The sequence below is a fragment of the Carcharhinus amblyrhynchos genome, chromosome 20, assembly GCF_965287045.1.
Source record: "Carcharhinus amblyrhynchos chromosome 20, sCarAmb.v2.hapA, whole genome shotgun sequence".
NCBI classification, from domain to species: domain Eukaryota; kingdom Metazoa; phylum Chordata; class Chondrichthyes; order Carcharhiniformes; family Carcharhinidae; genus Carcharhinus; species Carcharhinus amblyrhynchos.
In genome coordinates this window covers 27,097,120-27,123,594 of record NC_137343.1, presented here as the reverse complement: position 1 = coordinate 27,123,594, position 26,475 = coordinate 27,097,120, and the positions used below count along the sequence as shown (strand labels likewise).

Below are 26,475 nucleotides of genomic sequence, written 5' to 3'. Positions count from 1 at the left end.
GGATCCAGGGGGCTGTTGCCTTGTGGATCCAGAACTGGTTTGCCTGCAGAAGGCAGAGAGTGGTTGTGGATAGGTCTTTTTCTGCATGGAGGTCAGTCACCAGTGGAGTGTCCCAGGGATCTGTTCTGGGACCCTTGCGGTTTGTAATTTTCATAAATGGCCTGGATGAGGAAGTGGAGGGATGGGTTAGTAAGTTTGCCGACGACACGAAGGTTGGTGGTGTTGTGAATAGTCTGGAGGGATGTCAGAAGTTGCAGTGAGACACAGATAGGATGCAAGACTGGGTACAGAAGTGGCAGATGGACTTCAACCTGGTTAAATGTGTAGTTGTCCATTTTGGAGGTCCAATGGGATGAAGGAGCATAATATCAAGGATAAGACTCTTAACAGTGTAAAGGATCAGAAGGACCTTGGGGTCCGGGTCCATAGAGCTCTTAAATTGGCCTCAACAGATGGAGGATGTGGTCAAGAAGGTGAATGGTGTACTAGCCTTCATCAATCGAGAGATTGAGTTTAGGGTTGAGAGATAATGCTGCAGCTTTATAAGATCCTAGTCAGGCCCCACTTGGAGTACTGTGCGCAGTCCTGGTCGCCTCATTACAAGAAAGATGTGGAAGCTATTGAAAGGGTGCGGAGGAGATTTACAAGGATGTTGCCTGGATTGGGTGGCAAGCCTCATGAGGATAGGCTGAGGGAGCTAGGTCTTTTCTCCCTGGAGAGACGAAGGATGAGAGGTGACCTGATAGAGGTTTACAAGATGTTGAGAGGTATAGATCGGGTGGATTCTCAGAGGCTATTTCCCAGGGCTGAAATGGTCGCTACGAGAGGACACAGGTTTAAGGTGCTGGGGAGTAGATACAGAGGAGATGTCAGGGGTAAGTGGGCGAGTGGAATTGGCTGCCATTGGTGGTGGTGGAGGCGAACTCGTTGGGGTCTTTTAACAGATTTCTGGATGAGTACATAGGATTTAATGGGATTGAGGGTTATAGGTAGGCTTAGTAGATAGGGATATGATCAGTGCAACTTGTGGGCCGAAGGGCCTGTTTGTGCTGTAGTTTTCTATGTTCTATGGCACATTATTCCTCTGCAATCTTTCTTTGGCATTGACAAGTTGGTCATGTCATTTTCCACAAAGCATCTGCCTCTGTCACACTATGGGAATGGCCATGCATGGTTCCGGTTATATCTATATAAAAGCAACCAGTGAATCTCCATGCGAGTATGTTTGCTTCCCTCATTCTCATCTTTCCTGCCCAGTCATCTTTGTTACTTGCAACCTGCTCCTTGTTGAGATCACCTGCACACACGATATCAGCTTTTACGTGTGCAGATAGCTTCCTAACAAGGAAGTTGAGATTATCTCAAGCATAACCAGAAAATCAGGAAGATTAGAATCCTGTTCAATCCCAAACTGAGTTTCAAGCCCCACATTCTATCCACCATCAAGATGACCTACTGTGCAACAGTGACTATCTTGAACCCAAGTTCAACTACACCAACACTCTTCCCACTAGTCTCCCATTCTCCTCCACTCTTCATAAATTTTAACTTGCCCAATATGCTTTGCCACAGGTATCCTGCTCAGTCATTCATCCTTCAGATCTACCCTAACGTATTCTGCTTTCCATTCTCCAATTTGCCTATAAATCCATTGGTGGCCATGACCTTACCTCTGCAGTCACATCTAGCCCTATCTCTCTCTCATTACTCTCAATCTGATTCTGGCCTTTCTTGCATCCAACTTTCTTTCATCCTACTGAAGGTGATATGGGTATCAGTTCCTCAATTCCATTATTTAGGGGTCTGTCCTCAAATAGCTCTACCTCTCCCCAACTTCAACAAATTCTCAAAACACATTATTAACCAAATTTTTGGTCACCTCTTTGTTTTCTTTCTTAGCTGGTGGTCCTGTTTCTGTCCACATATTCACAAAGTATTCTTTATGTAAAAAGACGTGATATGCAGTATTTGTATGTTGTTGTTGAATTACTTTAGTGATAGCTGCATGTTCAGGAAGGGAGAAAATTGTCTGTATCATCCCATTATTCAGTGTCAAATTCAGTAATTAAGTTTAAATGTTGTGAGCTCATTTTTTGTTGAAAGAAAATAACCTGTCTGTTCAAAAACTAAAACACAAAAATATTACATTCAAATGGGAAACCAAATTTAAATTTCTGTTGGTTGTTCCTTATGAAACAAAATGGAAGAGGAGCTGCATAAATCTACAAGGGGTTAGCACACTAGTGTGTCACTGCTGAGACCTGTGTTTGTATGCAAATAGACAGAAGAGATGAAAATTTCCCTCACTTTAGCTTCAGCAACCTATATAGTTCATCTTGGAAGCCCCTAGTAAATGTCAGTCACAGTATAAAAGGTATTTAATTTGTCATGATTTTGTTCAGAATATCTACCAAGGTTGGCTGATGTTCAAAAAAAAAGTCACACTTTGTGCAATACTGGCTGACCTTCTGAGTTTGTGGCTCATTATTGGACAGGATAAGTTTTGCTCTGTAATTAACTCACACTGTGCCCAAAAGGAAAATACTGCATTACTAAGTGCTAACATGTTTGAGCAAAAAATCTCAATCAATAAATACAATAAATGCGTGCAGGTTGCTGTCAGCTGAAGCCTCCCCCCTGTTATCGCCTCACACAGGTTTGAATAAAAGCTGAGATTGTTTGTGGAGAAATTGATGCAAGCCCATATTGCCAATACTGTGCTTTGTATCTACATACAAGTTTTTTTTAAAACGAGAAAAACATACCCATTCTTCTTGGGCAAAAATGCTTCCATCTCAAAGAAAACACTGCGTCGCTCTTTGATGTCATTACTAAGTTTCTGTATGACTTCAGCTTCTTCGACATTAGCGGAATGTCTATGCCTGTGTGAAAAACATTTTTTTAAGCTGTCACACATCTTAGCCCTTATCATGATAAAGAAACAGAGACATGATATTACAACAATGTGTACTGTTTCTATCTAGCTACAGGGATGAAAGTGCATAAAGACAAAGGTCTGAAATTTTGCGACAGCATCACTTTACTATATCAGTTTTCTTGACCTGTAATTAAATTCAAATATTCCCAGGCCAGTTCAAATGGGTAGAATTATTAGTAGAAACATTACTTTTCCCTTTGTTTACCTTCGATTACCATCAAAACTGCGGACAAATGCATTTATATCAAATGGCCAAAGTGACCTCAGCATTTCGGCGTTCAAGCGCACAGTACAGGATGAAGTCCATATTAACAACAGAACATGACCTCGCTGAATAATATACACGCAAAGCAAAGCAATGAAGTACTTCAGTGCTTCACAAACTATTTTCCAAAGTGACTGGTAGTAACTCACCACTGTCTTTTCAAGGGCAATAGAAGATTGGCAACAAATGTTGGCCTTACAGTGGTGTCCATATCCCATGAATGAATTTAGAAAAAAAATTTGAAAATTCCTATCGCCATGGATGCCAGCAAAAGCAAACAGCAATAAATCAGCAAGATACATCATGAAACAAATAATACACCACAAAAGTATTAAAATCTGTATTAAGCATATAAGGGCAGCAGAGTGGCTAGTACTGCTGCCTCTCAGCTTCAGAAAACTGGGTTCAATTCTGGCCTTGAGTAACTGCGTGGAGTTTATACCTTCTCTCCATATCAGCGTTGGATTTCTCCAGGTACTCTGGTTTGCTCCCATAGTCACAAGATGTGTAGGTTAGATGGAATAACCATGATAAATGGTACAGGAGCAGGAAAGGGGCCTTCTGCACTGTGGGGTTCTATGAAATAACATTTTTAAAAGTACTTTATATAGGTTCCAGTCTACCCCTTCCTGGGTAGCTAGTTGTATTGCATCAATGCATTGTCCTCAAATTGTCATTTTTATCGTATTTTGCAAGAACTGTTGCTCAGACTTGATTTAAAGAAGGACTCATATTATAAATCACGATGCACCAGTCTGAATTAGTAGCAGAGGCAAGTTGTCAAAATAATTTTAGAATACTAGTTCAAGAAGGTTGTTTTGAGTTTACTTCCAAAAAGATTTTTGGTTAATTAATACCAGTTCACAATAACTGCAGGGGAATTTTACCTTCCCGCCTGCCATGGGAACCGCAGCAAATTGGACACAGACTACGCAGAGAGATCCGTTGACCTTGGGCAAGATTTTCCTGCCCTGGGGAAGCACGGCTGGAAAACCTATCCCTGCATGTTTGATTCTCAGCTTGCTGATGTTGCATTGTTATGGGGGATTCATGCGTCATGAGTTTTTCTTTTTCTGCAACGGACAAGTATCACAACATTTTGCATTCTGAGCTACAGTACTTGCAAAATACAATAAAAATGACAGTTTGAGGGCAATGCATTGACATAATATAACTGGCTATCCAGGAAGGAGCAGACTCAAACCTACATAAAGTACTTGTAAAAATGTTATTTTCATAGAACCCCACAATGCAGAAGGCCCCTTGCCTGCCCCTATCCCATCGGAGAAATTCGATGCAGATACAGAGAGAAGGTATAAACTCCACACAGTTACTCAAGGCCGGAACTGAACCTGGGTTCCTGGAGCCACTCTGCTGCCCTAATATTAAATACTTAACACAGATTTTAACATTTCTGTGGTGTATAACCTCTCACTGAAAAAAGAAAAATGTTCATGTCTTGTAATTCCCTTTTTTGTCAGAGATCAGAAGTAAACAACCTTCACATATTTCCTTTCAGTGCACAAGTTTCAACATGTCTGTCTTGACTTGGAATGTACTTTGCTAAACATCTTCATTTACATCCTCTGCAGTCACAGTTTCAAAGACTTCCATGAAAAAGACTTCTGCATCAGACTTTGCCCACCACTCCCCTGGCCCGTCTGCCTGCCGAAACCTTTGACAACTCATGCTCCACTTCTTTCCCCACTCTCTGGCCTGCCAAACCCCACTAAGATTGGCTCACTATTTCCTCCCAATCCGCTGATCCTCACAGCGCCACTAAAAGGCCAGCAGCAGAGCACGTTGACCGGTGGGTTAAGACACCAAGCTGCTTCTGGTCTCATTACTCTCCTCCCACCCTTGGACATGACGGCAATCATAAGACGTAAGAGCAGAATTAGGCCACTCGGCCCATCGAGTCTGTTCCGCCATTCAATCATGGCTGATATTTTTCTCATCCCCATTCTCCTGCCTTTTCCCCAAAACCCCTGATCCCCTTATTAATCAAGAAACTATCTACTTCTGTCTTAAAGACACTCAATGACCTGGCCTCCACAGTCTTCTGCGACAAAGAGTTCCATAGCTTCACCACTCTCTGGCTGAAGAAATTCTTCCTCATCTCTGTTTAAAAGGATCATCCCTTTAGCCTGAATTTGTATCCTCTGGTTCTACTTTTTCCTATTGGTGGGAACGTCCTCTCCAAATCCACTCTATTCAGGTCTCACAATGTCCTGTAAGTTTCAATAAAATTCCTCCCTCATCCTTCTAAACTCCAACAAGTACAGACCTAGAGTCATCAACCATTCCTCAAATGACAAGCTCTTCATTCCAGGGATCATTCTTGTCAATCTCCTCTGGACCCTTTCCAAGGCCAGCACATCCTTCCCTAGATATGGGGCCCAAAACTGCTCACAATACTCCAAATGGGGTCTGACCAGAGCTTTGTAACGCCTCAGAAGTACATCCCTGCCCTTGTCAAGAGGACTAGCATACATGAATGCTAACATTGCATTTGTCTTCCTAACTGCTGACTGAACCTGCACATAAACGTTACGAGAATCTTGTACAAGAACTCCCAAGTCCCTTTGTGTTTCTGATTTCCTAAGCGTTTCCCCATTTAGAAAATAGTCTATGCCTCCATTCGTCCTTCCAAAGTCCATAACCTCACACTTTTCCACATTGTATTCCATCTACCACTTCTTTGCCCACTCTCCTAACCGTCCAAATCCTCCTGCAGCTCCCTGCTTCCTCAATGCTACCTGTCCCTCTACATATCTTTGTATCATCTGCAAACTTAGCAACAGTGCCTTCAGTTCCTTCTTCCAAATCATTAATGTATATTGTGAAAAGTTGTGGTCCCAGCACCAAACCAACGCACACCACTAGTCACCAGCTGCCATCCTGAAGAAGACCCACTCTCTGCCTTCTGCCAGTCAGCCAATTCTCTATCCATGCCAGGATCTTACCATTAACACCATGGGCTCTTAACTTATTTAACAGTCGCCTAGGCAGCACCTTGTCAAAAGCCTCCTGGAAATCTAAATAAATCACGTCCACTGGTTTTCCTTTATCTAATTTCCTCGTTACCTCTTCAAAGAACTCTAACAAATTTGTCAGACATGACTTCCCCTTGTTGAAGCCATGCTGACTCAGTTCTATTTTATCTTGCATTTCCAAGTGCTTTGCAATCTCATCTTTAATAATGGACTCTAAACTTTTGCTAATGATTGAAGTCAGGCTAGCTGGCTTATAATTTCCCATCTGCTGCCTCCCTCCCTTCTTAAACAGCAGTGTTATATTAGCTATTTTTCAGTCCGCTGGGACTTTGGCTTTCTCCAGTGATTGCTGACAGATCACCAACGCTTCCACAATTTCCTCAGCTATCTCTTTTAAAACCCTGAGTATTCCATCACTGCTCCCTAAGGGTTCCTTCACCTTAAGTTCCCTAATCAAGTCTGCCCCATTACACATCACCAAATCCAGAATTGCCTGTTCTGCAGTACGTTGTCACAAGCTGCTCCAAAAAAAAACCCATCTCTTAGACATTCCACAAATTCTTTTACTGGGATCCATTACCTACCTGATTTTCCCAGTCCACTTGCATATTGAAGTCCCCTATGATGGTTGTAATATTGCCTTTTTTCACATGCCTTTTTTATCTCCTCATTTATTTTCTGCCTCACATCCTGACTACTGCTGGAGGACCTGTCCACAACTCCACCAGGGTTTTTTACCTTTGCGACTCCTCAACTATACTGTAGATAGAAAAGAAAGGGGCTACTCTAAAATTGCCACACTCTGCTAGGGTTTTTGTTTAATTAACTTAGCAGTAGAATTCATTTTATCAATGGGGAGCAAATCAGTAATTATAATTAAGTGTTTTAAATACTTCGTCGTTTTAAAGGTACAAATAATAGCTTTAATTAATCCATAAATATAAAATATATCTTCTATACATTTTTAGAAGTTAAACAGAGAACTTAGATGCCATAGTTACAGAGTGTCCTTTGATAATAAACGTATGTTAGATACAGTCCTTTAAAGCACCCAACTATTGGAATCACAAGGCCATAAAGAACACTCAACTGCCTTACCAGACACATTATCAGAAACAACTAATACAAGAGTGAGTTTTAATGAGGCTACCTTCATAGTTTCTAATCAAAACAGAGTCAGAAAGATATTAATGTCACAGCTAACGAAAAAGTTATGGCAAGGGACTTAGTGGAAACTGACAAGAATCAATGGTAACATGATGACACCCTTGAAATTGTAGGTAGTGATAAAAGCTCAGTCATTGAATTGATAAGCAACGTATACATGTGTTTCGTTATGTTGGCAATAAACGAACTTATCAGGGCTACAATTAGGGAATATCCTGAAGGCAAGTTGAGTTGACCACATCCCTTAAAGATTCAGTTAACTTCTCTGACAAGGCCATAAAATACTAGTGGCTTTTGGAGGCCCTCCTTTATCATGAAAGGATGCCCATGTGAGACTGTTTTGGCGATGTTTTGTGAGGCTGTAGGCAATATAGAGACAAGATAGGGATCTTCAAGAAGATTGCACATATTGACACAGACATCAAATTTCACATTATGTTGTAAATTGAGTTTGTGTCATTATATGTCCTGTTTGTGAACACAAGTCCTCACCTGAAGAAGGAACTTGAGGCTCCGAAATTTGGTGCTGCCAAATGAACCTGTTGGACTTTAACCTGGTGGTGTGAGACTTCTTACTAAGAGGCTAGAAGACAGGCTTAGGGATGATATATTGGGGTATTCCACGAGGTATTGTGATCTCACATATCAGGGTGGTTCAGTATGTTTTCTACTGGATCAATACATAAAGTATGTCATTTGTTGACGCTTTTGATTGGATTGTGTCCAACCAACTGTGAGCTGTAGAACTGTATAAAGCAGGATGATTTTCTTTGTTTGGTGGAGTGGTGTCTCTGACCCATTGTGTCAAGACTCTCCCGTTGCTAGCAAGTAAAATAAAGACAACCTGTCAGTTAAAGAGGAGCAGTGGAGGATCTTTAAGGAGATCTTTCTTGGTGCTCAGCAGAAGTTTATTCCGATGGTTAAAAAGGACAGTAGGAAGAGAGGTAATAAGCCGTGGATAACGAAGGAGGTGAAGGAAAGTGTTAAATTAAAAGCGGAGGAATTTAGAGTAGCTAAGAGTAGTGGGCGAGAAGAGGATTGGGAAAGGTTTAAATGTCAACAAAGATTGACAAAGAAGTTGATAAAGGAGGGTAGGAGAAGCTATGAGGCTGGGCTAGCACTTAATATAAAAAAGGATAGCAAGAGTTTTTATAAATATATAAAAAGGAAGAGGCTGGCTAGGGTGAACGTTGGTCCTTTAGAGGATGAGAAAGGGGAGCTAGTGGTAGGGGATGGGGATATGGCTAAGGTCTTGAATAACTTTTTTGTTTCTGTCTTCACGGAGGAGGACGTGAATAATTTGCCGGGTGTTAGCGATGGAAAGGTGGTAGGAATGGAGGGTCTTAATGACATTACTGTTACTAGAGAGGTGGTGCTCGACAGACTGGAGGGGCTGATTGTGGACAAGTCCCCAGGACCGGATGGAAGGCATCCGAGGGTTCTGAAAGAAATGGCGGAGGTGATAGTGGATGCCTTGGTGGTTATTTTCCAGACGTCGCTGGATTCCGGGGAAGTACCGGAAGATTGGAAAACGGCTAATGTTACACCGTTGTTTAAGAAGGGTGCCAGGCAAAAGGCGGGGAATTATAGGCCGGTTAGTTTAACGTCTGTGGTAGGTAAAATGTTAGAATCCGTCATTAAGGAGGAAATTGCGAGGCATCTTGAAGGGAATTGCTTGATAGGGCGGACGCAACACGGTTTCATTAAAGGGAAGTCGTGTCTGACAAATTTACTGGAGTTCTATGAGGATGTGTCTAGGGCAGTGGATAGAGGAGAGCCGGTGGATGTGGTCTTTCTGGATTTTCAGAAGGCGTTTGACAAGGTACCTCACAAGAGGTTATTGCAGAAGGTCAGGGGACATGGAGTTGGGGGTAGGGTGTTAGCGTGGATAGAGGATTGGTTGTCAAATAGGAGGCAGAGAGTGGGGGTCAATGGGTGCTATTCGGATTGGCGGTTGGTGACTAGTGGGGTGCCCCAGGGGTCGGTGCTGGGGCATCAGCTATTTACCATTTATATAGATGATCTGGAGGAGGGAACCGAGTGCAGGGTGTCGAAATTTGCTGATGACACCAAGATTGGGGGAAAGGCAAATTGTGCGGAGGGTGTGGAGAGTCTGCAGAAGGATCTAGATAGGCTGGGCGAATGGGCCAGGAAATGGCAAATGGAATTTAATGTTGGCAAGTGTGAGGTGGTCCACTTTGGTAGGAAGAATGGTAGGAAGGACTATTACTTACGTGGCGAAAAACTGCAGCAGGCGACGGTGCAGAGGGACCTCGGGGTCCTTGTGCATGAGTCGCAAAAACCCAGCTTGCAGGTGCAGCAGGTGGTCAGGAAGGCGAATGGGATGCTGGCCTTCATAGCGAGGGGGATTGAATATAAAAGTAGGGAGGTCTTGCTGCAGCTGTATAGGGCATTGGTGAGGCCGCAGCTGGAGTACTGTGTGCAGTTTTGGGCGCCGCACCTGCGCAAGGATATTTTGGCCCTGGAGGGAGTGCAGAGGAGGTTTACTAGGCTGATACCGGAGTTGAGGGGATTGAGCTATGAGGAGAGGCTGAATAAACTAGGCTTGTACTCGTTAGAGTTTAGAAGAATGAGGGGAGATCTCATTGAGACGTATAAGATGATGAATGGGATGGATAGGATAGAGGTGGAGAGACTCTTCCCGCTCAAAAAAGACAGTAGGACTAGGGGGCACAGCCTCAAGATAAAGGGGAGGCGGTTTAGAACGGAGTTGAGGAGGAACTTCTTCACTCAAAGGGTGGTGAATCTCTGGAATTCTCTGCCCGTTGAAGTGGTGGAGGCTGCCTCGCTAAATATTTTTAAGAAGCGGGTTGATGGGTTCTTGATAAGAGAGGGGATTAAGGGTTATGGGGAGAGGGCGGGAAAGTGGAACTGAGCCACAACAGATCAGCCATGATCTTATTGAATGGCGGGGCAGGCTCGAAGGGCTAGATGGCCTACTCCTGCTCCTATTTCTTATGTTCTTAAGTATCTTGTGTTAATATGTGTTTATGTTCGAGCCAAACTTAGAAGTCGCGATTTCGATACTACCCACAGAGATTCTATGCCTGCTGATCCTATATCACTTCTTGCTATTGATTTAACTTCATTCCTTACTAACAATGCAACCCCGACCCCTTTGCCCGTATGCTAAATATCCTTGGATATTTAGATCCCAGTTCTGATTCCCTTGCAGCCACATGATGCCCACAGCATACCAGCCAACTTCAATGTGCGCAACAAGCTAATTTACCTTGTTCCGTATACTGCGCGCATTAAGGTCCAGTGCTGACTACCTCCCTTCTCATACTTGTCACCTTTTTTGCCCTGCTTGAGGATAGATTCCTGCCACTTTCTATACCCTTTGCTCAATTACATTGAAACTTTACTAACATCTCCTGAGCCCTCGGCTCCTTTAACTAGTTCAAAGTCCTCTGCATTAACCTGTACTTCTACCCTCTCCTTTAACTTTCTAATTCTCCAAACAACTGAACCCTGCCCCTGATTATTTAGTTTAAAGCTCTATCTACAGTCCTTGTTAAACGATTCGCCAGACATGAAGACCATCCCATCAGAACAGGTCCCCTCTTCCCCAATACTGGTGCCACGAGTTCAAACCCATTCCTCCCAAATCAATCTTTTAGCCACACATTTATCTTATTGACCCTGTACCAATTAGCTCATGGCTCAGGTAGTAATCCAGAGATTATCATCTTATTTGGTCCTGCTTTTTAATTTGACTCCTTGCTGTTCATACCCCCTTAGGTAAAACAAAAACAAAGGTTCTGTTATGTCATTGGTACCTACGTGGACCACGTCAACTGGATCTTAACCTTCCCCCTCCAAGTTCCTTCGCAGCCCAGATGAGATATCCTGAACCCGAGCACTAGGCAGGCAACGCAACCTTAGGGATTCTCAATTCTGGTCACAGAGAACAGTGTCAATGCTCCTAATTATACTATCCCCAATTATGACTACATTTCTTTTTTCTCCCCCACTTGAACAGTTCTCTGTTCCACGGTGCCTTGGTCAGTTTGCTCATCCTCCCTGCAGTAACCATTCCTGTCCACACAGGGCGCAAGAGTCTCGAACCTGTTGGATAAGTTCAGGGACTGATGTTCCTGCAATCCTACCTCCTGGATCCCTCTACCTGCCTCACTTGCAGCCACACCTTCCTGTCCCTGACCACTGGCCAAATTCAAGGTATTTAATCTTAGGGTGTGACTACCTCCTGAAACAGTGTCCAGGTATCTCTTCCCTGTCCCTGGTGTATCGCAGATTCCAAAGCTCAGAATTCAGCTCATCCATTCTGAGGTGCAGTTCCTCAAGCAACTTACTACAGATGTGCTCACTGGGAACCACGATGGGGTCCACCAGTTCCCACATCATGCATGAACAACACATCACCTAACCCTCCATCTCTATTTTATTTAATCAGTTTTTAATTTGTTTTTCGTTATTTAAACCTCTATTATATACCTCCTTATGATCTCAGTCTCAATGCAATTTCTAACCAGTAATTTAAATGGATTTTCAAATTTACCACAGCTTCCCAGTTAGCCAATTAAATCAATCTCTTTCAAGTTTTTTTTAAGCACTTACTTACCAATCAGCACTATTCGTAGTGGCCTCTGATGCCTGTTTCACCTAATTCCCTGTTTTCACAACTCCAAAAGCATTCACCATGCCTTAATTAGGAATTCTATCCTTATTCCACAGATTAATTCTGTTATTAGAAAATGCTTCTTGTAAATTTTATATCCAAAGAAATTAGTCAAATTTTTAAATCCCTATGAATAGATATTAAAACCTCTATAAAAAGATAGATCTGGGCAGGGCAACTCTATAGGGATATACAATGAGCCTGTTCTTGCTGTAGCAAACATTTTGTGATGTATGCCATTTGGGCTTTTTCCTGCACCCTTCAGCTCGAAACATTTTGTGCAGCATGACTTAAAGGTGCAAGCATGTAACAGCGTGGTGAGGGCAACAGGAATCAGGCTTTCAAGGAATAACGAGACCCACTGTGCATCTCCTTCAGCAATTGGGATAGATACATAGGAGTAGCACTAGGCCATGTGGCCTCTCAAACTTGACTAGCTTATGACTGTTCTTCATTTAACTAGCTCAACGTCTAACTCAACATCTCCATATCCCCTGATGACATTGGCATTTAGAAATCTAGTGACTTCTGCTTTGAACACACTGAATGACTGACAGCTGTCTGCAGTACAGATTCCAAAGATTCTGCCATCTTCTAACTGAAGAAATTTCTCCTCATATCAGTACTACCTACATCTTATTCTCCTCGAATTTGCACCCACTCTGTTGAGCCCTGTCAGAACTTTCTTCTCAACAGGTCCAGTCTCCTCAATTTTATTCGCAGGACAATGCCATCATCTAGGGGTTAGCCTGGAGAACCTTTGTTGCACTCCCTCTATGATCAGTATAGTAAGAAGTCTCAAAACATCAGGTTAAAGTCCAACAGGTTTATTTGGAATCACAAACTTTCAGAGCGCTACTCCTTCATCAGGGGAGTGGCTCACCTGCGGAAGGGTCAGTGCTCCAAAAGCTCATGATTCCAAATAAACCTGTTTGACTTTAACCTGGTGTTGTGAGACTTCTTACTGTGCCCACCCCAGTTCCACACCAGCATCTCCACATTATGATCAGTATAACCTTCCTTAAGTAAAGAGAGCAAAACTACACACAATGCATCTGTACTCAAATTGCTTTGCAAAAAAGGTTAACATGCAATTTGCCTTCCTAATTGCTTGCTGCACCTGCATGTTAGTTTCCAGTTACTTATGAACTAGAACACCCAGGTCCCTTTGGACATCAACATTTCCCAATTTCTCCCCATTTAAGAAATATCTGCATTTTTGTTTTTCCTACCAAAGTGGATAACTTCACATTTTTCCACATTATTTTCCATCTGCCATGTTCTTGCCTGGTTTGTAGCTGGTTAAATCCCCATCAAGCCTCTTTGCATCCCTCATCACCGCTCACATTCCCACCAAGTTTTGCCTCATCAGCAATGTGGAAATGTTGATCTGGTCCCCAGGTCCAAATCACTGACTTTGATTGTGAATAACTAGGGCCACAAGCACTGATCCTTGCGGTATCCCACTAGTTACAGTCTGCCAACTTGAGAATGATCCATTTATCCCTACTTTATTTTTTGTCTGTTAACCAATCCTCAACCTATGTCTGTGTATTACCGCCATTTCATGAATTCTAATTTTGCTTAATTATCTCTACTAGCATGGTAGCTTATTGAAAGCCTTCTGAAAATCTAAATACATTGGTCCTCTCTTACCTATTCTGCCAATAACATCAAAAAAATTCCAACATGTTTGTAAAACATGATTTCCCTTTCACAAATCCAAGTTGACTCTGCCCTACCTTACCTTTTTTTTTTAAAGTGCCCAGTCATCACATCCTTTAGAATAGATCCTAGCATTTCCCTTCTACTGATAGTAGGCTAACGGGTCTGTAGTTTCCCCTTTCTTAAATACTGGGGTTACGTTTGCTATCTTCCAATCTATAGGCACCATTCCAGAATCTATTGAATTTTACGAGATGATCATCAATACATCTATTATCTCTACAGCCACCTCTTTCAACACTCTGGGGTGCAGATCATCAGATCCAGGGAATTAAGCAACTTTGTCCCATTAATTTCTCCAGCACTATATTTTTACTCAGACCCATTTCTTTCAGGCCCTCAATTTCAGTAGTCCCTTAGCTCCCCAATACTTCAGGGAGTTTTTTATATCTCCCTCCATGAAGACAGACACAAAGTTTTTGTTCAGTTCCTCATGTTTCTTTATTGTCTTTTATAAACTGTCCATTCTCTGCCTGCAACGGACATTTGTCTTTACTAACCTTTTTAGGTTAGTAAACTCTAAGTAGTGTTGACGAGCAGAGAGATCTCAGGGTACATGTGCATAGCTCCCTGAAAGTTGGCACCCAGGTTGATAAGGTTGTTAAGAAGGCGTACGGTGTGTTAGCTTTTATTGGTAGAGGGATTGAATTTTGGAGCCATGAGGTCATGTTACAACTGTACAAAACTCTGGTGCGGCCGCACATGGAGTATTGCATACAGTTCTGGTCGTCACATTATAAAAAAGACGTGGAGGCATTGGAAAGGGTGCAGAGGAGATTTACCAGGATGTTGCCTGGTATGGTGAGAAGGTCTTATGAGGAATGGCTGAGGAACTTGAGGTTATCTTCATTAGAGAGAAGGTTACGAGGTGACCTAATTGAGGCATACAAGATGATCAAAGGATTGGATAGGGTGGACAGTGAGAGCCTTTTTCCTCGGATGGTGACGGCTAACACGAGAAGACATAGCTTCAAATTAAGGGGTGGTAGTTATAGGATGGATGTCAGAGGTAGGTTCTTTACTCAGAGGGTAGTAAGGGCATGAATGCCCTACCTGCAGCAGTTGTGGACTTGCCAACTTTAAGGGTATCAGTCAGAGGATAGGCATATGGATAACATTGGAATAGTTTAGGTTAGAGGGTCGTTAGATTGGTTCCACTGGTCGGTGCAACATCGAGGGTCGAAGGGCCTGTACTGCGCTGTAATGTTCTATGTTCTATTTTTCTATTACATATCGATAAAACCTTTTACTCTGTCTTTATGTTTACTTTCATATTATATTTCTATTTTTAAATTTCTTGGTTCTCCTTTGATGAATATTAAAATGGTCCAATCATCAGGCTTGTTACTTCTTTGGCAACTCTATATACCTCTTCCTTTGACTTGATAAAATATTTTAATATCCTTTGTTAGCCACGATTGAATCACTTTTTCTGCTGGCTTTTTGTGCCTTAAAGGGATGTAAATTTGTTGCAAACTGTGTCTTATTTTTAAAAATGATTTAATGATTGAGCAAGAAACCAAAACTTCGGAGAAGGATAAATTAGAGTGATTGATTTAGCACTGAATTACTGAGAAACAAAAAGAGACAAAAGGAAAGATGGTTTGAGTGCGGTAAGAGATAAAGATAGAGATAAGTTTTTAATTTGTTTAAAATCCCTAACAATTTATAACATTGGGAATAAGATTTCACATTTTAAATTGTTCCTTTTCAGAACTAGAGGGATTGATTGGCATTGTATTATCAGCCTATTGTTAAAAGGAAACTTAAACTAAGTCTGGCAATTGACTGTAATAAACAATTAATATTCTTGAACGTTCTTGAAGATAACATGGAGACGTGGGTGTATTGCAGTTTGCATGAAGCAAATGGCAGAGCAGCATAAAATGACCAGCAACTTCTGGAGATTAGGCTATGAAAGCAATTGGAGCTGGTCAAATTGTATGAAATTTGATTTTTCAGCACAGGAAACATGTATTACAATTTCTTTTGCAAAACATAATTAAAATACTATTACATTGTACATCATTAATTTATTTACCTTCGCAGGTTGCAGGCAAGGTCTTTTATTCTTCTTTTCTGTTTACTTATTGAGTTGCTACATATAGTCTGAAGGTTTGTAAGTTCATCCAGTTTTTGTCTATACACTTTATGCGTTTCCTACAATAAAAAAAATTAGAAATTCTGTAGGTAAATCCATAAATAAGACAAGATCACACAACCGAACTGAACTAAACTGTTCATCATTTTAAAGATGTTTAGCAAATCTGGTGCTCGGATCAAAATGCAAGGATAAGATGAATAAACTAACTGGGAAAAAAAAACTGTGCAAAACACACCAGGTTTTCCTTTCTCCACCAAAGACCGCTTAACTCCATTTACATTCCCTTCACTAAGAAATGGTTGCTAATGTCAAGTTTTAAAAGAACCCCTTATTCAAGTAACGCAGCATCCCGTGGTGTGGACTGTTTGATTAAAACATCAGGTTGTGCTGCAACTCCAACAAGCCATCAAGTGATAGAAGCAGGAATAGGTCATTTGGCCCTTTCAACCTGCTCCACCATTCATTATGATCATACTTGATCTTCTGTCTCAATGCATGAAGCATATATGCCAATTACTAAGCTAATTTCACATTATGTTTCAATGGTTTATGCACATTTCTGATAGAACATGGTATTCCTCACAGTTTATTTCCATGTAACATTATTAAAATAGGCACAGTTTCCCATGGCTTTCACCATCTGTTCAGTTATTACACTGATAGGAGTTGTGACATGTTCTCTAATTTAACCACCTAGTTAAGATTGAATAAAACTATATTATACGTGCAGATTAAGAAGAGCTGTATCAGACGTTACAAAAATGCTCACCCATCATCACTAAACTGTTGTCATCTGAATGGCATAACTTTATTTTTGGATGCTGGAGAGAACTGTTATAAGGGGCAACATTTTCCCTTAGTGTATTGTTGTCCATTATAAATCATTAACTAGCAAAAGATATAGCTATGGCAACATGTGTAACCACATACAATAATTCTTCTAGAAAACATCTAACATACAAGTAATTATAGGGGTAAGGAAGGGAGCTGGTGGCACATGGTAATAATGACACTAGACTTGCAATCCAGTAGCTCATGCTAATTTTCTGGGGGCATGTGTTCAATCCCACCATGACAGCTGCTGGAATTTAAATTAACAAATCTGAAACACAAATTCAGTAATGGTGACCAAGGGAATTCTCATTAGATTGTTGCAAAAACCTGAATTGGCTCACTAATGTTCTTTAGGAACATTATATTCCTCCTTTAGGGAAAGGAAATCTGCCACCCTTAACCAGTTTGGCCTACATATGACTCCAGACCCCTTAACTGCCCTCTGCAATGGCACAGCAAGCCATTCAGTTCAAGGGCAACTAGGGATGAGCAACAAATGGTGGCCTTGCAGCAATGCTTGCATCCCATGAAAGAAAGAAAAACGCAGATTTAATTCTAAAAACGTACATTTCTACTCAATGCAAAACTTTGCAGTCTGATAGAAGGGCGGAAAGCTGGCATTAATTTAATCACACAGCAAATCTTATATAAACTTCTAGGTTTTCTTTGACTTCAGAGAGCTTGCTGAGAATGTTCATAGAACCCCTGGAGCGTAAAGAGAGTCCATTTGGCCCATCAGGTCCACACTAACTCTCTGACAGGGTATCTTACCCTCTCTCCACCCAAATCCAGTGACTCCACACATACAGTATGATTAATACACCTAACCTATACATCTTAGGACATCCAGGGGCAAGATTATCACGGCCAATCCACCTAACCTGCATATCTTTGGACTGTGGGAGGAAACCTACACAGGCATGGGAGAATGTGCAAACTCAGTCACCCAATGCTAGAATTGAACCTGGTCTGAGGCAGCAGTGCCATCAAATTGGTACCCTCTCTAAACTGTTGAGGTGAAGCCCGGTATTTGAACCCATAATTTGGGCAGATAACTTAGAAGCGGTAACCAACAATCAAAACACACTTGCACACTGTTCTTTTTGTCTTACCATTTACCAACAAATGCACAAGAGATTGATGCTCCCATGCATACACTGTGTGGACTTGAGCAGAGATCACATTCCAAATGACAGTGCCTATTACTAATTAAAAATGTAATTGGCCATATCTAGACTCCCAATGAGCAACACGTAGCTCGTGGCTAGCGTATTGGAAAACATGGCTTCAGCGCAAACTTCAGAGCCACCAATACACACAGTAAACAGGTTTAAATAAGTTATTTGCTACAGAAATTAAAAATTCTGAAAATTGTTCTTTAGTGTCCCATTTTCTAAACAATTAATATGTAGTTATTAACTGAACAATTGTAGGATTAATTTATTGCAGTATGACATACCCTTTGAAAAGGAATCTATTTCAGATAAAAGCTACTTTGATGTGGCAGATCACAAACAATACAAATTGAGTAACTTAAGATTTTTAAAACAGGCACAGAGCCATTGGCATTAAAGTGAACTAGTATAAACACTCCAATTGATCATATTAATTCTTCCTTTTTTTTTGTTTTTATTCCAATTCAAAGAAGAAAAGTCCAATTCAGGGTCTCAACAAGTTGAGACATTCCCGATCCAAGCTGACAAGACAGGGCTCTCACCTCCTGTCTTGAGCCTGATCTACATGATCCTCTAACTGTAGAATGCAGCCCTATATCAAGGGATAGGGCAATGACATTTATAAAAGTTAATCACAGAACAGGACTTCTTTTAAAAATACAAAAATATCCATGCCAAATAGTCAGTACAATTTTTACCTTTTGAAGACAATAGTTTCACATAAACTGTTGCGCTTCACTGATTTCATTTTCTTTGGAGATGTCACGAAACCTTAACCTATATTTATTATTTTTAGTGACTTGGTCTCCCGTGGTCAGCAGTGACCACTCCATGGTCAGATTTAGCTGATACAGATAAAAATAAAGCATTCTCTACTCTGACCAGTAATGTAGCTTTACAATTTTAGCATCACAAAAGGTCTTCTGCCACTTCCATTGCCCAAGCTTTCCAACAGCCTTTATAAACAACACTGCCAGCTTTTTGCCAAATTGTTTCTTCAAACTACCAGGCTGCCCAAACTCAGATGACTTGTATCAGGAAAGAGATTTTTACATACAAATGCAATAGGAATTGTGGCATAGTTGACAGTAATGAACATGCAAGAGGTCACAAATTCAAAACTCACCATTGAACTTTGTAAATATGCTCACTTGTGGGTTGGATCCAGAGTAGATATTCATGAATGCAAACCAATGGTCACAAAATGCAACAGATTCACTAAGGTTCAGGGAAGGAAACCTGTTACTTCCACCTGATCAGGTTCATAAGTGACACCAGAGTCCAGTATGTGGTCTTTATACGTCAAGCAAGCCATTCTTCATCAAATTTTTTAACAAAACGATAGATGTGCAATAAATTCCAGCAAGGCCCATTTCCAAGATCAAAGTTAAAAAAACAACTCTGGACTATATAAGTTCATATCTGAGATCAGAGACATAAAAAGCAGTGTACTAATCAACTTAGCATCTGACCTCTTGCCATAATTTTTTTATAATTTACATTATTTCAGTATAGTCTTCTGGTGAGAATCAAAATTTTCAGGGAGAAAGCTGGCACAGTGGCAATGGGAAGACATGGTGGCACAGTGGTTAGCACTGCTGCCTCACAGCACCAAGGACTCAGGTTCAAATTCAGCCTTGAGTGACTGTTTGTGTTTGTACATCCTCCCCGTGTCTGCGTAGGTTTCCCCTGGGTGCTCTGGTTTCCTCCCACACCCCAAAGATGTGCAGGTGGATTGGCCATGCTAATTTGCCTCCTGGTATCTCAAGATGTGTAGGTTAGAGGGTTAGCAGGGTAAATATTTGGGGTTATGGGAATGGTGCAGGGGATGGGATTCAGTAAGTTGCTTGGTTGGAGAACTGGGCTAAATTCTGTACTGTAAGGATTCTATGAAAAAAATTTTTACACATTATACGGAACCATTTCTGGGATGTGAACTAAGGGCATCATTACTTCTGTTCATTCTCATATCTTAGCTACTTCAGATCAGCTTTCACGGCTATGTGGAAGGTTCAAAGATACAATTCGGATCAGGAACTTTGTGGGCTGAAACTCATCCTTACATCTCAAAGACCAGTGCACAAAATGTACCAATATACTACATCACCAAAATCTCTGAAGACATTTAAAAGGAAGAATAATCATTCCACTACCAAATTTGGGTTAGATCATAATCATTGAGTGGTAAATAAGTCCACCAAACGTAGCATTAAGGAACTGTAGTAAAATGAAGTCAACGGAAATTAAGCGAAAATTCACCACTAGTGCTCATACCTAAAACAGAAGATGACAACGAATGTTGGAAGCCTATCATTTTAGCCCAGGGCATTGCTGCAGGAATTCCTCAGGGCAGTATCCTCAGCTCAATCATCAAGGTCAGTGTGGGATGTTCACAGGCAATTGTACAATGTTTAGTACCATTTGCTACTCCTCAGGTAATGCAGCAGTCTGTGTCCACATACAGCTAGGCCTGTGTGAAAACTGTTGACATTGTTGACCAGAAATTTAACTGGAATTGCTGCATGAATAAATACAGGCGTTACAAGGGCAGGTCAGAGGCTGGGTATTTTGCAGCAAGTAACTCACCATCAACTCCTCAAAGCCTTTCCACTGTCTACATGCTCAAGACAGGAACGTGATAGTCTTACCATTTGCCTGGATTAGTGCATCTCCAACAACACAAGAGCTCAAGTATTTGGGACAAAGCAGCCTGCTTGATTTGACACCTCACTTAAAACATTCACTCACATTACCACTACAGCGGATACCATCTATAACTTTCAGCAAGCAGCCAAGACTTCTTTGCCAGCACTTGCTAAACCCATAGTTGTTACCATCTAGATGGACAGGGCATGGACTATTAACGCAGAGCCCTGAGTAATACTCACGGGATCTGGGTTTGAATCCCACCACAGCAGATGGTGAAATTTGAATTCACAAAAAAACCTGAAATTAAAAAGTCTAATGATGACATGAAACCATTGCCAACAACGGTGAAAATCCATTTGGTTCATTCGTGTCACTTAGAGAAGGAAATTGGCCTACATGTGACTCCAGATCCACAGCAATGTGATTGACTCTTAATTCAAATGCAAAAAGGGATAGGCAGTAAATGCTGGTCCAGCCAACAACAACACGCATTCCACAAAATATTTTTTTGAAATCTCAGAACTTGCTACCTAAGAGCACTGTAGATGCACCTTCGCCACACATCAGCTTAAGGAGGTAGTTAACCTTCACCTTCAAGAGGGCAGTTAGGGATGGACAATACATCTCAGACAAATAATGAAAAATTGTGTTACTCCCACTATAACTTAAGTTTATTTTTTAACTACAATGCTAGTGGCATGCACTCTGAAAACATTTACTGACAATTATTTATAAATGAGCAAACAAAAAATGGCGACTCAGTTGTACCTCAGACTTACCAAGAATTTGAAATCCAAACAACAGCACAATTTGCAGAAAGTTTTGCACTATAACTGGAAACAGACATCAACTCCAACAATTAGGATATTGGGATACAAAATTCTGACCTAATTTTCCAACAATAAATTCCATTCTTCTTTACTTGCCTTCCTCTTAAATTATTCTGTCTACAAAATAGATGGAGTCAAACTGAAGCAAATCCTACCCACCTAATTTTAACTTGTTTTTGAATACATTAAGTGCCCAATTCCCATTCAAAGACTGGTGAGATGCAATCATGACCTGCTTTTTTGCTGGGAACGTGAATGCACCTTGGAGGGTAAAAAGACAACTGACTCTTCTTTCACTTTGGCATCATAGTGACAAATCTAATAATAAGTCACATGCACGAAGACCCAGTAATTATTAAAACACCTGGTATACTGCAATTTGAACTGCACTTATTTCAATTTAGCAGTTACCAGGATAGAACACAGCTGCCTTTTAACCTATCACATATGTTCTTCTCTTTCTTCTGCTCCATGTCAAAAAATTCATCAAATATCTCTACATGAAAAAGTAGATTCCACATACCCAAACCCGCCCCCCCCCCCCCCCCCCCATGTCAGTAAGAGCTGCTACGCCAAGCTCTGTTCTTTCTCTTGCTCATGTTACACACATTTAGAGAACTTGGACCAGGCAATTCCTTCAGATTTGCTCTTTAGGACACTTATACATGCTGCTTTATAAATAATTTGCTGACATTTTAATGTCCCTGTGCAAATTACTGTTTAACACTGTGGTAATTAATGATGCTTTTATAAGTCTCTGTATTTTCAAATTACATCAGTTATTAACACATTTAAAAGAAATATTTATGATGTTGAGTGATCCTCAAAGCATTCAAATGTCATATAAAAGGTTTTAAATCACCAAATCACAGTGCAGAAGGAGGCCATTCCGCCCATCATGTATGCACTGATTCTCTGACAGAGTATCTTATCCAGGCCCTTTCCCCTGCCCTATCCCCATAACCTCCCACACATTTACCATGGCTAATCCATCTAACCAACAACCTTGGACATTAAGAGGCAAATTCCATAGCCAATCCACCTAACCTGCACATCACTGGAGTGTGGGAGGAAACCGGAGCACCCAGAGATAACCCACCTACACATGGGGAGAATGTGCAAACTCTATACAGTCACCTAAGGCTGGAATTGAACGCTGTGAGGCAAGAGTACGAATCACTGTGCTGCCCTTGGAATCAAATACATTTCCTGAAACAAAGGACAATTTCCAGGTTGAGAGGAGTCATGTTCTGAATTATCTAATGTAAAAAAATGTGAATATCATTCAAAGTTCAGAGGTTATTATGACCAAATGATGGCAGGTGCCAGTTCTTGACCTTTCTTTCTCACTCCCCAGTTGATTGTAAAAGCAAAATACTTCAGAAGCTGGAACCTGAAACAAAAACAGAAAATGCTGGAAAATCTCAGCAGGCCTGTGGGGAGAGAATAAAGCCAATGTTGAGTAGGGGCATCCAGACTCAAAATGTTGGCTCTATTCTCTCTCCACAGATGCTGTCAGACCTGCTGAGATTTTCCAGCATTTTCTGTTTTTGCCCCAGTTGCTTGTAGCAAGTTTTTTGAAATTGTTAAGGATGAAGGTGTTATTTCAGTGTCAGTACTTAACTGTTTACATGCTGACTGCAAAGAACTCAGTCTGACAAGCTTGAGTTTAAATACAAAGGGAGGGGTTCATTTTTGATCTAAAAATCAAGCCAAGATAATAAAACTAAAAGATAAACATACCATTGCAGCACGCACAAACATGCAAATTTTATACACTATAGGTGGTTAATGTTTGACCATGTTATGATTCAACGAAAAAAGGCAAAAAACAGAGTTTAATGAGTCCTGGTGATGCTCATCACAGAGACAGACCTTTAATGGTGGGTCTTAAGACAGTATTTTTTAAACTGTAAACTGTCCTTTTCAAAAATGGATACTATGGCACCAGACATTCCTTTTGATTGAAATTCCCTTGTGATTGCTGTTATTGGTAAACAATGGGGGGGTGATCCATATTAATGAAAGAGCTTTGACCTATTGTCAAAGCTATTAAGATGCCAGAGTTTCTAGCACTTGACAGAGTTCCTTAACGCCCTCCTTGCATAATGAACTGCACTAGTACATCATTGTTCCCAAAAGTTTCTGTAGTCAGAAAATCTAGAGAGCCATCGCCCTTATGGTTAGTAGTAGTGAGCTTAGATATTGACAGATGTGAAGTCCACTGGAAGAACTGCTGTGGAAATGTCTCCTGGCAAATTCACATTTAGAATTTTATAGATTTGGCCAAACGGTAGCCATTTTGAAGTCTTTGCTTGACGAAAGTCCTTTTAAAAGAAGTTCAATACATATTGGCCAGCTGATTGAAGATTATGGTCCCACATGCATACATCATAGCGCCATGACATGTAATGAACATTTCAGCTGCCATCATAGATTACAACGAAGATTTTATTAAACTGTAAAATGATAGTACCAATGGACTATGGATTGTGTCCTCAAAAATATCTCAATTGATAAAACACTTGAACTATTGAACAGGTATCAGACCAAATCTGGTAGCATAGGTTTTGTTCTTATCTACATGTTATGCCCATTATCAAATCAGCAGAATCCAAAATGTATTTCAGTTGCGCCCGAATAAAAATCTGGAACCACTTTCAATCTTTATGCACTGTTAAAATGGAGTCTATGGCAGTAGTTTTAATTCAATTCACTTAATCAGCAATGTTTATGGAACATTCTCAGCAATTAACTAAATTTATTGGCTCATAACTTGATTATTTATTAAACAGACAAAATGAAAAATAACTTTCTGTTCACGTACAGAATATGCAGCTTAATGATGTGCAAATAGAAATGTTTCAACTGAACTACAAAAGGTCGTGAACAAAGCCCAGCCATCACTGAAACCAGCCTCCCAACTATTGACACTGTCTATAGTGCTTCAGAAAAGCAGCCAGCATAATCAAGAATCCCACACACCCCGGACATATTCTCTACCTCCTTCTGTCGGGAAAAAGATACAAAAGTCTGAGGATACATAACAACCAACTCAAGAACAGCTGCTTCCATCAGACTTTTGAATGGACCTACCTCTCATTAAGTTGATCTTTTTCTACACCCTAGCTATGACTATAACATTATATTCTGCACTCTTCCCTTTCCTTCACTATGTGCAGTATGCTTTGTCCATGCAGCATGCAAGAAACAATACTTTTCACTGTATACTAATACATGTGACAAAATAAATCAAATCAAACTTTTTTTTGCTTTCTAAGTTTTTCCTCTTGAAGAATCTGACTATTGCAGCATATTTCCATGTTTGAATGATCCTATTTTACATGTTTGAACCCAGAAAATGAGTTCAACAGGACAACTGATCACAGTGGGTGGCAAAGCAAATTATTACCCCAATTGCAAATGTAGAAATGGACACTTTTCCTTTGGGTCAAATGGGTGGGAATATTGTCAGAATTGGGAATATTACCTGACTTTTTTTCCTGACAGAGCAACTGTCTCACAGCAACCCACTGCTCAATCCGGGAACAGTTAACTAACAACTGGTCAGGACTTTCTGGTGTATGTGGCTTAAAAAATATCTTTATTTCATTTATCCAATAGGTTTGGTCCGTGTTTTCATGTATTTTACAAAACAGCATGGCACAAGATTACATGTTGGCATTGTACAGCATTGAAATTGTACTGTTAAGCAACCTGAACAACTCTTATTTAACATGTTTCTAACTACTTCTGGAGATAAATCACATTAGTCAGGATATTCTTGGGTCGTTTTCAAAGCCTAGGTCAATTTTAAGCCCATATTAATAAGCAGGCAAATTCTGCATCACACCTTAAAAGACTATTGCCACCAAAATTATATCAGCATTTAACCCTTTTATGGTTAAGAGGATTTAAATTTAAAATTAGCTTAATGCTTGACACTAACCCAAATACAAAGATTAATATTCCCTCAACATTGACTGTTAACCGATTATAAATGTTCCAACCACTACCTAGACTTCGAAAAAGTATAATTTAAAAAAAATCACTGATACGCCATTCCCTGACAGAAAATTAAATGGCCTTAGATTCAACTTCCTATTTTTAATACTTCGCTGAAGCACTTAAAGGCCATTCTAGATATGCCTGTATACATTGCGACAATGCATAGAAATTATGTGCTGACAATTAAATGAATTAGCGGTACAATAATCTGGGCAAAATTAATTAACAAAGGAGATAATAAACACATTCATCCCCAACACGGTGCATCTGCTCATTGGAACAAGCACAGATTTATAGCAACATGATATAAAAACGATATTAAAAAAAGTACCGTTATTTGCTCGTCAAAGGTCTTGTCTAATCCTTACTGAAAGGTAAGGTTTTGGTACCTTAAGTCTTGGGCCTTATTCCAACACTGAGACTGAGACAAAGGGCCCCCCCAACCCCAATGTGACACAGACACTGAAGAGATGCCTCACTGAACAATTAAAATCCCAATTCAAAAGCACCGATGCAGCGAGTTCGCCGAGCACAATCAGTCGCCTCTTCCTCCCAGTCTCAGTGCCGCAGACTCAGACGCTGCCATTTACCTGCAGTTGTTTGAATTCTTTATCCAACTCCTGCCATTCAGCCTGGCACCGCAGCAGTGACATTGTCCACTCGGCTCCGCAGTACATGCGCTGCACCGGGACTGCTGGGATAGCGCCGTGACGTCAGCCCAACCCACTGCAGCAGCAGCAAGCCTCCCTCTCCTGCATGCTGTCCCCTAGAGCCCACCCCAAACAGGGCACAGCAGGCCAGGGAATGGGGCAAAGATACCACAAAGGGGCTGCGGATATTAGCTCCTGGTGTAAAAAACACACACATTGAATCTTCAACAGTTAAAGTCTAAAGTGTATTCATTAGCCTCAAGATAAAAGGGGGGCGGTTTAGAATGGAGTTGAGGAGGAACTTCTTCACTCAAAGGGTGGTGAATCTCTGGAATTCTCTGCCCATTGAAGTGGTGGAGGCTGCCTCACTAAATATTTTTAAGACGCGGGTTGATGGGTTTTTGATAGGAGAGGGGATTAAGGGTTATGGGGAGAGGGCGGGAAAGTGGAACTGAGCAGCGACAGATCAGC

The 26,475-nt window shown here is 40.9% G+C and overlaps 1 protein-coding gene across 1 annotated transcript in view; it reads right to left on the bottom strand.

Moving 5' to 3' along the window:
• The window catches only part of tmem120b (transmembrane protein 120B), a 60,348-nt gene extending 34,317 nt beyond the window's left edge, over positions 1-26,031 (bottom strand). Inside the window, exons 1-3 of the mRNA XM_080208305.1 lie at positions 25,945-26,031; positions 15,796-15,914; positions 2,766-2,882 (exon numbers count right to left, since the gene is read on the bottom strand). Coding sequence (XP_080064431.1) covers positions 2,766-2,882; positions 15,796-15,914; positions 25,945-26,031 — 323 coding nt within the window. The remainder of the gene's footprint in view (positions 1-2,765; positions 2,883-15,795; positions 15,915-25,944) is intronic.
• Positions 26,032-26,475: the final 444 nt, after the last annotated feature.